This window comes from Gavialis gangeticus, unplaced genomic scaffold, assembly GCF_001723915.1.
Source record: "Gavialis gangeticus isolate Ggan-Ray unplaced genomic scaffold, GavGan_comp1, whole genome shotgun sequence".
In the NCBI taxonomy this organism is placed as follows: domain Eukaryota; kingdom Metazoa; phylum Chordata; order Crocodylia; family Gavialidae; genus Gavialis; species Gavialis gangeticus.
In genome coordinates this window covers 7306991-7321043 of record NW_017728991.1, presented here as the reverse complement: position 1 = coordinate 7321043, position 14053 = coordinate 7306991, and the positions used below count along the sequence as shown (strand labels likewise).

Here is a 14053-nt window from a genome sequence, read left to right as displayed (position 1 = left end):
ATTGGACCCCTGCTAAACCAAATGGGACAACTGATAACCAGCTCCCAGTAAAAAGCCAACCTGCTTAATGGTACTTTGCATTGGTTTTTCATCGACCCAAAGGGCGAGATGTGGGATGGCCAGGGTGAGGGTGAATTTATACCCAGCATCGGTGCAGACCTTGTAAAGGAACACCTTGAGAGGCTGGACACCTTTAAGTCAGCGGGTCCTTGTGGATTGCACCCCAGAGTACATAAGGAGTTGTCAGGAGTCATAGTTCAGCCATGGGCAAATATCTTTGAAAACTCCTGGCTCTCAGGTGAAGTACCTGAAGATTGGAAGAAGGCCAGTGTGGTGCCCATCTTCAAGAAAGGGAGGAAAGTAGATCCAGGGAACTACAGGCTAATCATCTTGACCTCAATCCCTGGAAAGATTCTGGAAAAAATTATCAAAGAAACCATTTTTGACAAGCTGGCTGATGGCAACTTCATGAGGGACAGCCAGCACGGGTTTGTTGCAGGGAGGTCTTGCCTGACCAATCTCATCTCCTTCTATAACCAGGTGACATATCACCTGGACAAGAGAGAAGAGATTGACATCATATATCTGGACTTCAAAAAAGCCTTTGAAACTTCTTTACTGTCTGAGTCCCCAAGGCCTGGAATAGACTCTCCCCAGAGGCAGTGCAAGCACCTACTCTGGACTCTTTTAAGAAACATTTGGACATTTATCTTGCTGGGATCCTTTGACCCCAGCTGACTTCCTGCCCCTTGGGGCGGGGGGGTGGACTTCATGATCTTCTGAGGTCCCTTCCAGCCCTAATGTCTATGAAATCTATGAAACTACAGTGTAAACTCCTTTGGTAGGAGATATGTACTCGCAGTTGATCAATATGCTCTGCAGATCTGGAGTAGTCTTGGATGCTTCTGACACCACTGGGGAAGGACTCCTGCCTCATCTGCACCTCAGAAAGCAATTCACAAAGACACTTTCATGGACCCAGAGGAACAGACTTCTGCCTTCAGCTTCCTCTGTGCAAAAATGAAGTTTATTTCTTACCTATGGGGACTTTTTACCATCTTTAATTTTTCCCTGAGCCTGAGGAAAGGTGTGTGCGCCCAAAAGCTTGAGTGAGTCGGTGGCAGGGTCAGTGGCAGGGGTCACAAGCCGGATTTAAGGTGGCAGCAAAAAAAGTTTGGGAGCCATGGGTCTAATAAAAAGTATCATCTCTGAACCAAGAGTTGTAGAGTTTTGCATTTCTTTTTGCCTCAGACCAACACAGCTACCAAATACATCTCTGACACTAGGCTCTCACACAGCAACAGGAAATGATTTCTCCCCCTCTGGTTGGCTGGAAGAGTCTATCCTGGCAGACAATGACCTAGCCCCGGTTTTCATGCCTTTATCGCTTTTTGGCTGGACTACGGCAATTTTCAATAAAACACCACAGAAATGCTACAGTGTAAAATGCTGCAGCACTTCTCTTCAACAAACCCAGATACACTGAGCACATCAAAGAGGTCCTTTAACTCTTCACACTGGCTTCACTGATCAAATTCAAACTCTTGGGTCCATATCTTCTAGGTACTCCATGGTTTGATCCCAAAAACTTACAAGAGCGCATATAGCCTCATGATGAAGACTGTGGCTGAACATTGCCTAAAATGCTCTGATGAAGACCACAGCTGAGAACTGCACTCTTATGGTGCAATGGAACATTTTATCATAAGTGTAAAGTTTGTCTGTGGGAGATGGAACTTTTTCCGAGGCCAACCCAAGACTACAGGATGAAATCCTCCAAGAACTAAAGAGCTTCATAAGCCTTTCATTTCAGGTACCAGAGCATTACTTTGCCATTTGCTTATCTAACAAATATATAACAACACATTTATTTAACCCCTCCCAAAACAAGACACTCCATTGTACCTGGAGTTCACTGTCAACCCTCTCCCCACCTAGAGGATGAGAGAGCAAACTACCTGTATGTGTAGCAGGGGACAGCCCCTGCATTATCCGTAAGTGGCCTATTCACCCCACCTTTGTTTGCCACTTCATAACTTACTCACAGATAGAGTTCTTAAATTTATCTTCCCCTTGTCAGAGTGTGACCTATTAAGTCTTTACAAAACAGTCTCTCTTTGCACCTGTCAGGTTCAACCCTTCCCTCTTGGAGCTGCTAATTCGCACCTTGCCCTAGGGTTTCAGGTTTCCTGTTCCCTCTGAGCCAAAGAGCTCTGCTAGCTCCACTGTAGCTCCTTCTTGGTCTGTGGAGTCACATGCTTCCTTCCTTTGGTTCAAGAGTCCCAAAGACCCTTCTTGGGACTATGCTATGACTCCAGCTGGCTACACTTCAGCTTTCCTGTCTGGGTTTTTAACCCTGTCTCTCCCACCAAGAGCAGTTGTTGCAAAGGTTACTAACATGAGATCAACTTTAAACTATTAAAATCCTGGAAAAATTGAATCTAAGTTAGAGTAATTTAGGCAGGCCACTGAAACCAGTACACACTAAGCATTGCAAGCATCATCATAACAACAGTTCTACTATAATTACATGTATATTTAAATGGAGTCTAGCCAAAAAGAAAACCAAAAAGCCAATAAAAAAGTTGGGCCTGATCCTAAAACTTATTAACTTTACTAGGCCTGCTTGGGTGAATAAGAAATACAGGATTGGGTTCATATTTATACTGCTAAATATTGAAGAACAAATTATTTTGTTTCTCCAGTGATACTAAATTCAAGCAGTTTAAATTCACAGCAAATATATGGACTATATTTTCCCATTAAATAAACCTGACTCTGATTAATTTGATCCAGTTTGCAAGTAGCATAGTTTGTTTTAAGGACCACAGCAAAGTCAGTATTTTACACCACAGCAAAGTGAGCACTAGAGAGTATTTTATCACTATTCAAAAGTTTTAATATAAATTTTACTATTCAATCAGGGTCCTACAGATACTTCCAAAATTCCAATTCTCACACCTCTCCTTCCATGAGTTGAAGAGCAAATTGCACTTACCTATTACTGTGACATTTAGCTCTCTGCTCCTTTTCCTAATACGAGAGTGATGGTTGCTAGCTTCACAACTGTATTGTTCCACGCCTACTTCAGTTGGTTTGTCCTTGAATTCAGCGGGTAGTTTATTAAAAATTTGGCTAGAGTTAACCGTTTTGTTTCCTCTGAAGAACTTGTATGTTATAGGTGGTGTTCCATACAAAGACTGACACCAAATATGTATTGTTCCCCCTAATATCACCTCATGGACAGAAGGGGCAACCCAAAGTTGTGGGATGGAGACTGGAGCTAAAAAGAGAAAAAAGTTATTAATGTGGTTCTATGAAAAGGCACTAACTAAAGACTCTTGTGTTAGTTTACACATAATTTATAAATGTATGATACTTAGCTAATATCCAAAGATTGCTTATATTTTTATCCATGAGGGGAAAAGGAAGCCAGGGTGTTGTCAATGGTCTGAAGTGACCACCTCAAGAGAACCGCCACTGGTTGCAAAGCAAACACCTTGGCTTTCTTATGGTGCAGACACCCTTAACCAAGATGACCTCTGCCTCCAACTGATGGAAGACTGTTAGAAAAATATCAAGGCAGAAGCTGATGTTGTTGTTTCAGGTAAAGCTGGTGTATAAAAAGGTGTGCAGCTACAGAGAAAGCTGGCATCAAGCTGGATAGATAAGACACTCACAGGGATAGGTTCTAGCCAGTGTTTGAAGGGAGTCATTAGATAAAAGAGAAAGGCCTACTAGCTCTCATCCTCATTTAAGACTGACCTTGGAAAAATGTAATCTGTTTAAATTAGGATGGAAAACATCCTGTATGCACCTCAAGACTTTACAAGCGTCTCAAAGTAATTTACTTGCTCCTTAAAAATAGTAGTGAAGTTAAAGGATTGGTGCCATATCCTTAAAACAACTGAATTACTTACATGCTCAAGTTTTTTCCAGGACCAGACTATATCAACTCACCATAAACATTTATCTGTACAGGGTCGCTCTCTTTAATGATTCCATTAATCTCAGCTGTACAAATATAGGTCGCAGTGTCGTTCACATGGGCTCTCGTAATGAAGCTGCTGGAATCATTCAACAGGTTATCTTTTCCTAAATATCTTGTTTTGATGGAGATCTTTGTTACGGGTAATAAGCCTTTAACATTGCACTGCAGTTGTAACCAATCACCTTCATCTATGATCTTCGCAGGATAAATCAATTCTGGTTTTGAAAACAACTCTGCAAAATAAATAGAGAATAGGTATAATAAATTTAGATTGTGCATAAGAGCAAGGGGGCAGCATGCCTCAAACTCCCCAGAGGGACGGATACCATGAAATGAGGAGTTGGTCTTAGTATGTCAGTATAAGCCCTGTCACTTGAAGCCTCAAGAGTGGGGAGATCACTGTTGACAGCTACTGGTGATCAGGGAAAAGAGAGGTATGAGACGGGTGGACTGCATAGGGAAAGAACCCTTTGCAGCATATGTGGAAGAGTCATACCTGCACTGGTCAGGCCTTATTTGCATTTCATTTCTTCAAGAGTTTGGGACATAAAATATTATTTGTTAATTTGGCGAGTAATAAACATGATCCTCTATTATCCCTGCCAGGTCATGAATGGACAAGAGAACTGTGTGCCTGCAGTGTGGGGATGCCTTACTGTAGTCTGGAGTAATGGGGCAAACACAGCTAAGGCAAGGTAAAGAAAGTGGAAAAGAGGAGTGGGAAGTTCTGCTTGGAGCTTTGCTCTGTTGGGGCCTTGAATGCTGCAGTGATCCATCTCTGAAGAACTATGATGATGCAGAGGCAGCTTTGAGATGTCAAGGGAAACAGATATGACAATACAGCAAATAGGTAGCTTTGGCGGGGGAGGGGACAAATAGAGATGAGATTGCTTGAGCTGAAACCACAAAAAGCAGCAGCTTAGGTAAGGGAATCCAACAAAAGCTTCCCTGCCCAGCCCCACAGCTGTGGCCGCCTCAGACAGAAGAGATGAGAGAGCCCCCAGAGCAGCACATCCCTTCAGAGTGAAGCACGGACCTGCCCCAAATCCCAACTATTCCAGAACTGGAACATTAACTGTGAGCGGGACACACCAGAGGAGGGTTGTAGCTAACTACTTTATTCATGAGGCACGACCATGAGAAGAGGTCTGGGGTTAAAGCTACCACTGCAACACCGAGGGTGGGAGTTTCACATGATGTTGCTGCATTATTAATCTGGTTTTCCCAAGTTTACATTGCATTTCCTTTTATTCCTTCCCCGCCAATAAAATGTGTTTGTGTGAAATCCTTGGACTCAAGTCTTGTTAATAGAAAAGTCTCACTCCCCAAGAGTAAACAGGCAATGCAGTTTAGCTTCTCAGCTTTCTGGGCTCAGGGTTCAAGCCAGTGATGTTTAAATTTCCTTAGTTTGGTGTGGGGAGGGGGATTACTGAGAAGCCCTAGACAGTATGACTATCTGTAAATAATGACTTACAGCACATGACAGAAGCTGTTTTTTCCACCAGCCGGCCAGACATTCAAAAATGGCTGAATGGTCTATGGTATGGTATGCTACTGGTCACAAGCACTGGGCATAATAGCTCCCAAACATGTCACATGCAATGTGGAGGTAAGAACCCAGAAATCTTAAGCTTCAAAAGTACAGGCCTCTCCTACTCAAACTAAAGGGTCTTTCTATCCCCTGTGAATCTCCAGCTACATAGTCACAAACATTCAAACTGATCTGACATCCCTTCCCCTAGCAGTGACACCCAAACTCTACTTTAACTTGGTTATATCTCTAGGGAAAGTGGGGTCTTTGCAACTTGCTGAAGGCCACCCAGAGATGCAGTGACAACAGATTTAGAACTCAGGATCTTTCCCTTTTGCATTCAACCACCTCTCAACATGCCCTGTAGAGTGTGGATTTTGATGATAAAGTCTTAGAGATGGACCCTACTCAGAAACCCAAATCTAAGCACTCACTCACTGAGGGGAAGTTTAGATTGTGGATATAAACTGTTACAGCTCAAATCCATCTCTAGCAAAGACGTCTGTGAAAAGTTCACTCAATTCTATAAGATCTAGATTTAATAGTAATCTCACCTGTCACAACCATGTTCACGGTCTTTTCTTTGGAAACACTCCCCAGTTCCACCTTGCATGTGTAATTGCCATTGTCTTCCATCCTCACTTTCGTAAAGTAGGTCAAAAAGTTCTGGCCCCTGGCGCTGCTCAATATTACTTTGTCTTTTTGGATGATGATTTCAATGTCATAGTTTCGGACTACAACTCTGCATACCAGTTTAACATTATCTCCTTCTGTAACATTCAGGGAAGGCTCGATGACCAGATTAGGAGTTGAAAAGTGTTCTACAAAAGATTAAAGTCATATTACTGGGGGAAATAAACCCTTGTTTACTGCTATGGTTACTTGGCTGTTTTGGAGTGCATGACCAAGGAAACACCTGCATCTGTTCAGATGGTGAAAGCTCTACCAAGGGTCTTCCTTTATTTTAAGTTAAATCTTAGATTCTGAAACAAAATAGCCAATAGTTCAGAAGGACTCCAAGTCACTTTTGTATTTGCCACTGCCCTCCATCTCTACTAATAAGCATGAAATATCCTACCCTGTAATGGACACTGTACGTTTAATCAAGACTCCTTGCTCGGCATGGTAAACACCCACAACTTGGATTGACTTCACCCAGAACGATGGGCAGGCTGATTGTAATCCACCACTTAAAGAGCCCAGATTAAAACGTGCTTGTCTGAAGGTTTGTATATGAAGCAGGCCCAAGCCACCAAATGAATCCTGAGCATTCTTGAAATGAGAGAGGGTTTGGAACAGTATTTTCTGTTCACAAGTCTCTCTACTTTTTGGTAAGCCAAAGAATCAGACCTGCTCTGCCATTTGTAACACTGCAACATTCACACGCAGCCACTTAACTAGTAGACTATTCTTTTGCAATTCAAGGCATCCACGGTTTCTACCCAGGCAAGCAACATAAGAAGAAAAAATATAAAGGTGAAAAACAAAACACCTTACCCACAACTGGTACAAGTTGCTCGTTGCTTGGGGCTGACTCTTGCATACCATGTGCTGAATACACGCTGGCAATACATAGAAATCTCAATACTTTTTCCCCAGGTTCAACTAGAAATTCTACTGTCGTAAAATTTTTTTCCAACTCCTCCTTTGTTCTTGTTACCGGCCCTCCAGGGGTCAGTAACTTCTGGAAAGTGAAAGTAAGTGGAGGAGCTTCTTCTGGAACTTCGCACTTCAAAGCTAATTCCTCCCCCTCTGCTACCTCGGTTTTCAGAGCAGTCAGTTTTGGCTTGGGTAGCCCTGTGGCAGAAAAAAATAGAAGCAAGTATCATTAGATATCCCTAATACAGATGCTATGCTATGCTTGATATCTCTGTCACTGGTGCTCTAATGGACCAATATCAGATTGCTGTTGCAGCTGAAGTCTGGAGCTGAGCACCTGTGACCTTTGGGAAAAGCTTTCTGTTGTGCAGATAGTGCCATCGAATGGACAAGCAGCCCCTTGTGGCTCCATTCATGTCACTATGTTTGAAGCATGTAGCTCACTCTTTGGAAATTAAGAACACTTCCTCCTCAATGTCTCCAACTCCTATTTGGGGAAAAAGCAAGGGGAGAAACTGTATTTCCCATCTGGATATTGTGACTGCGAATACCAATCCATTAAGGCAGGTTACATATTGGCACAACCGTTGCCAGTCAACCCTAAACCAAGACGTTCAGGAGGCTGATATTTCAAGAGGAACCATGCAACTCGTAGAGAAACGAGGAACATTATGGAAGAAAAAATGGGTACATATGTATTTCCTGTCCTTATAAGAGATGATGGAAGTGGAACAAGGTCTTTGGACCCTTGGTTCCAGCAAGTGGGTGCTCAACTACCTTTGGCAAACTTGTACACCTCTGCCTCAAGAACTGGTGGTGGGCTGGAGACCAAGCACACAGGGGAGGGTTTATTGGCTGTCTGTCCTGTTTCCCTCCCCCACCACAGAAAGCATGCAGGGGGAGCAGAGCCACAGAAATGGGCACACCATATGTGTGTGTCCCCGTCACGGGCCCTGCTTGGAGAGCATGCCGCAGCATGCTACTGCGGTGACTGAAGTGCCGTGGCAGGGGGTTGAATGAACATCTATGGTTTAAAGCGCTCCACAGTGGAGTGGTATTTGAGGCACTTCAAAGGTACATCTGCCTAAGGTCTTAGCACACTCATCAGTAGTCTAGCACGTGGAGTATTATATCGGGATCCTGAAGACCTGGGCTCTATTCCTGACTCTGCATTGACCTGCTGGGTGATCTTGGACAAGTCACTTCATCTCTTTGGGCTTCAGTTTCCCCTTCTTTAAATAATGTTACCAGTCTCTTGTGGGGCACTTTTGAAAAAGCCGCTATGTAAGAACTAAGTCAGAGTATCATAATAGCTCCAGCCAGTGATCTGCTCTGCTAGCTGTAACAGAAGAAAGCTATGGTTGAAGAAATACTTACCAGTGACTTTAACAAGCATCACTTCACTTTTTTTTTTCTTTTCTTTGGCTTTCACCATGCAGACATACTCTCCTGTGTCTGCAAATCTAGCTGCCGGTATTTTATATTCTGTCCTGTTTTGCAACGATGTGATATCAGACAGAATCCTGCCATCCTTAAAAAATGTGAAATTATGTTCTATCATGAAGTTCCCAGATTTGCTAATGTCTGCAGTACAGAGGATGGTAAGTGCATCTCCATTATGCACTTGAAGCGATGGGGCAGCCTGGATTTCAACCTTGTTGATGGTAAAAACTAGATGAAGGGGGGGAAAATAAATCACATTGAGTTTCCAGTTTATGTAAAGCATTGCTGCTCTTGGGAGCAGCTACATGACATTCATTTCAATCCTGAAAAGCAACTTGGGGTACTCAAGATCAGCAGTGCTCAAACTTTCAGGCATGTGGGCTGGATAAGCGTGTGCAGCCAGTCTGTGAGCTGGATCTGGTGTTCAGGGCCACGTTGTCTGGCTTTAGGGGCTCCCTATGGCTCCAAACATTTAGCAACAGGGGAATAGTGGCAATATTAACCGCATGGGGCTCCCAGAGCTGCAGCATTTAACTCTACCTGTGCTCTCCTGTCACCAAATATCCAGGTCCTCCTTCCCCGTGAAAACTGTCCCACTGAAATCAATGGAGCTACTCATGTGAAGTAAAGACTACTCACATGAGTACAAGTTGGAAGACCAGACTTTATTTATCTTCCCTTCCATGAAAGGCCACCAGCAAAAGACAGTATAAAAATACGGCCAATCCTTCATCTGTAATGCACATATTTTAGCACATAGCCATGCAAGGCAGCAACATGTTTATAGCACATTTCCTATAGTTAGTTACTTTGTGATCCCAACTTAATATTAAATAAATATGGCCATTTTTGTAAATGAGTAGCAAAAAAGCAAAAGTTAAAAACAGCCCAATATTTTTTTCTTCAATTATTTTCCCTTTCCCTTTTCTTCAGGGGAAAAAAGTGTAAAGATTTTGACAATTTCTTGTTGTTTGCTGCTGGCCCAAACTCAATTAGACATCATGATTTCCTGACTCATATCTGCCTCCACATCCATAAGCTGCAATCAGGCAAACCTTACTGGTTTTCTTATGCTGCTTTGGCATTTCATTAAATTCCAGTGCATTCCAGTGTCACAAAAATGTACCAAATATTTGCAGCTTTTTTAAAAACAAATGCAAATCAAAGGTTTAATCCTAAAAATGTTGACGATCTGAATCTCCTGTTGCTACATGCGAAGAGTGCCAGAACTGCTGATAAATTAGCAAATTTCCAGCCTCTTCTCAGGAAAAGTCCAGATTCAGAATATTGTGGAGTGGGTAGTACATGTCAGGACTACAGATAATCAGGGAAGTTTGTATTGTGCTTGCCTATCCAAATCCATCCCCAGTCTAACTCTACTGAGGGAAATTAAATCAAGGATGGACCTCACCCTCTATGACTTCAGCGGGACTCAAGCATGTGTCTCAAAGGCTTAAAGTTAAGTACATTTCTCTCTGGTTTGCTGAATCTAGGTCTCTCTCAATTTTAGCCTCTTTGGACCACAACTTGCTATTAATTTTTAAGCAGAACCCCCAACTGAAAGCAATGCGACTAAGAGCAGCGGCACTAGCCCTCTAAATGTGTCTTTGTTACCTATAAATATACTACTTTTATTATGAAAATTCCCCCCACATCCATTGGGTTTTGGCTGCCATTTTCAAACGGCTGGAAAGAAAGTACCTCAGCTGTTACATTTTTGTAATAGCATCAAAGCATGCACTGCTTATTTCTTTAATGTCACAAGTATGACAAACTATGTGCTACACATTTTATTCATGCAGCTATAAACGGGTCTTGGAAAAAATGGTTATGGGTTTTTTGCTTTTTTCTTCCCTGAAATGTACAGCTCTGGGAATATCCAGTTTGCTCAGGGCATAGAGCACTGATTTGCTAGTGGGTTGTGACAATGCTCCTATATCTGGTGGAGCCCTCCCTATCCAGGAATTATAACTCTTCCTTGCCAGAGATAACTTTGATGTTGGGCTCGCAAAGGGGCTTATGAAGATCACCTTTTTTGCTTCGAGTGGGTCAGTTTGGGGCCAGGAATCTCCAAGGGTGGGAAAGGGAGGCTGGAGAAGAACAGCCTGCAAAAATGTTACCCACTTTTTCCAGTTCCAGACTCATGCAAGTTTAACTATCTTCCAAGCTAGCAATGCTCTCAAAACAAAAACATTTACATCTTGCAAATGTTCTTAATTTATATTTACAAAATGTTTACTTCCTCTTTCCTTATGGCAGACTAGAAAGCTTTTTGTTTAAAAAATGGGAAAGCCAATACCTAAATTTCCTTTCCCCTTCCTAAACAAGTGTTTCCACTGGCTATTTCAAAGTTCTTTATTAGACGCAAGTAGTGCAATGCTGATTTAAACTGTTTTCAGCAGCAAAAACTTCTCACTAGCATTTTTTCCAGATATTTTGTGACTAAATAAAGATATCTGCAGACTTTGTATATTGCAGGATACTGACAAAAGTTAAGTTCAGTGATTGTTTCACTAGCACAATATTGAATCTTATACAACAGATCACTTCAGTGGCCACTAAAGTCAGCACAAAGTTGCAACTGACTTCACTAGTCAGATTTCACTTGAAATGTCTGGACTGGAGTCTGTCTCTTTCTGAGAGTCCAAAAAGGATATGTTGGCACTCTTCAGGTATGCAGGTTTAACCTGAGATAAATTTGTGGCCCAAATTCTGCTCAGATTTACAACTATTTAAAATCTAGAGTAACTCGATTATGGAACTTTACCAGCAGAATTTCAGATCAGCTTGGAAATCAGTACTTTACATATCAACAAATTGAAAAAGAATTCCACAACTCACCTTCACGTGCTTTAAGGCTTGAACCTGGAAAATTAATGGAACGTTTTGTTATTTTCAAAGCTAAATAACTGGAGGGTAGTAATAGCAGTAAAACTGAAGCAGTAAAGATACAGCTGGATATTTAACTTTGAACTTACAGTGTAAGAGGATCACCAGGAGAGCAAGATACATCTTGTGATTGGAGAGCAGCCACCTAATTCCAAAATAAAACTATGTTCATCAGCTCTGGTTGACTGTGCCTCAAGGACCCTAAACGAGGTAAAAATATCTATTTTTGGTCTATGGTGTTTTGAAAGAAACAGCTAAAGCAGCTCTGCTGTGAAAAGTTGTAGTTCCAAGTCTGCGGCAGAAACTGGCTAGGTATTAGTCAAGTAATGGTTCCCATTACTGGAAACTGGAAGTGGTAAACAATGAGAATCTATCTGCTGCTAGCAGGCAGATTACTGCTCAGGAAGTGACTAGTCTTTTCCTGAGGGAGCCACAAAATGCGTTTGCTTTGTTTAGTTTCTTAAGGTGTATTAAAACAACAAGAAGTCCTGTGACATTTATCCTGCACCTCTAGTGAGACTTAACCATTTAAAACTGGAGTTACGTTTGCTGATTGACTTCACTGGCCTCCCACAGTGTTATGCTCTGCAGCCTGACGCTAAAAATGCTTCAAGTGGATTTGGACATATAACTCTGTGTTTTCCTCTATATTGCTGATTAGCAGGGATCCTGGTTTTCTCTGAAAAAAATCGCCAATTTTCAGTTAAAAAAAGGAACCCCAGATCCACATTTTTCCATGATTAAAATGAATCACCACTCTCTCTCTCTCTCTCTCTACACACACACACACACACACACACACACACACACACACACACACACAAATAAATAAATAAAAGTGGCGTTACTTATTTTAATAAAAAATTGGGGATTTCTGTCAATCAGAGAAAACCAAGAACCCTGCTGATTAGCAGCTCTGCCCTAACCATAGAGCAGGAGACTGATATCTTTACTGAGATGTGTATAAATACTGCAGCAAGTTCAAGTCGTTTAAAGCAGACTTAGTGATTCAGCTCCAAGGTCAATGAGATCCCATCATATATAGCTATACGTTCTATATACAGAACGTACAGCTACGTCTACTATAGCTGCCATAGTATGTATGATAAAGATATGGGTAAAAGAGTTCTTTATCTTATATATTTAAAAGAAAGCAAAATGTATCCATACTCATTAAACTCAAACGTGCCTAGATATTGTTCGGTTCTGGGACTTTTCTTCCATTAGAAATCCAAAGCAGCAATGGCAAAACTGAAGATGAGGCACACTTCAGAGCCAGAGCTAAACTTTCCAAAATAGCAAGGCTGCTTGAATCTAGGCATTTGGTTAGAATCATTTAAGGCTGAAAAGCGGGTGAACTTTTCTCAAAGTTGGATATAATGTGAACAGGGCTCATTTTTGTAATTTTTACACTGAAATGCATAGTTTCTAGATCAAACTGAAACTTGTGATTTTGGATGAGTTTCACTTTGAGCCAAAACACTTAAAAGAATTCTCCAGTAGACTAAAATCAGAATTAGACAGGAACTGAAGGGAATGTGTACAAAGTGCATCCCTTTGCATTTTAATGTTATCCACCCCACCCAATACCAGGCAACAATGAACTGGAGTCATGGTATGAACTTCAGCATAAAGCTGTGAAGAAGTTATGTTCCACTAAAGATTTAAAGCTTTTTAATTAATTTTAAATTGGAACTAAAATCTCAACATTTCAAAATTCTTCACAAAGAAGATTCATAATCTTGTTAGCCCTTCTGTTGTACAAAAAGCCTGAATGAACACAATCCATGTATACACTAACAGCTCAGAAACAAGGAATATTGATTTGTGTGGATTTGTGCAAGAGAGGAGTCTGAACACCACGACAACCTCAAATGTACTAATGTTTTTTAAAATAGTAGGATTTCTTAAATTTGATTCATGGCTTTAAAGTACTGGGGGCTGGTCATATTGAGTTTGTACCCCAATATTGGGATCATCTTGGGACCTAGAGGCCAGCATAAAAATAAGATTTGAGAAAGGCTTCAAAGTAGGAAGTGAAGTGAGGTTTCAGAGCAAGAGCAGAGCAAAATGGTCTCCTTCAGCTCAAGTGGCATAACCATTTCCCTCTGCCCCCAACTCTTGCTTCTGTCACTCTGTTTTTTATTCTTAAATCATGCAGAAATTTGCAAAAATGGTAGGTTTTAATAACAGAGAGGAATTAAGAGGTTGGTTCGAAATTTCGCTTCATGTCTTTGCAAACGGAGTCAGAGAAACTAGGAGTCAGGAACTGTGTAGTCAGCAGAGCCCCGTGGAAAATGTTACCTCAGCTAAAACAAACATGCTGTGATTCTGCTCAGATGCTGGTGAAAGGGAAAAGAGACCCTTAATCAGACTCATAAACAAAAAAGCGGAACTATTTCCAGCGTCAACCTTGATGGTAAATGTTTAAACTATTTTAACCCTTTTTGTGGCCTAAAGTATATGAACACTGCTGGGAAGTAACATGGTAGTGGCTGTTCTTTACACCCATGAACGAGTCCAATCGAAAATCTTCCACAGCTGCCGCTCTGGCTTTGTTCTAGCTCTGTTTTGGCAAAAGAAGAAAAAAAAAAAAAAAA

The 14053-nt window shown here is 41.5% G+C and overlaps 1 protein-coding gene across 15 annotated transcripts in view; it reads right to left on the bottom strand.

Annotated features, from left to right (window-relative positions):
• The window catches only part of PECAM1 (platelet and endothelial cell adhesion molecule 1), a 110631-nt gene that overhangs the window by 43019 nt on the left and 53559 nt on the right, over nucleotides 1–14053 (bottom strand). For 11 of the 15 annotated variants that reach the window (XM_019516671.1, XM_019516654.1, XM_019516688.1 and 8 more), the window contains exons 1-7: nucleotides 11543–11827; nucleotides 11406–11429; nucleotides 8499–8792; nucleotides 7020–7319; nucleotides 6077–6343; nucleotides 3961–4224; nucleotides 2999–3283 (exon numbers count right to left, since the gene is read on the bottom strand). In XM_019516671.1, coding sequence (XP_019372216.1) covers nucleotides 2999–3283; nucleotides 3961–4224; nucleotides 6077–6343; nucleotides 7020–7319; nucleotides 8499–8792; nucleotides 11406–11429; nucleotides 11543–11576 — 1468 coding nt within the window. In that variant the 5' untranslated portion in view covers nucleotides 11577–11827. Of the gene's footprint in view, nucleotides 1–2998; nucleotides 3284–3960; nucleotides 4225–6076; nucleotides 6344–7019; nucleotides 7320–8498; nucleotides 8793–11405; nucleotides 11430–11542; nucleotides 11828–14053 lie in introns of those variants that run through there. The other 4 variants (XM_019516693.1, XM_019516710.1, XM_019516722.1 and 1 more) reach the window with 2 other exon arrangements.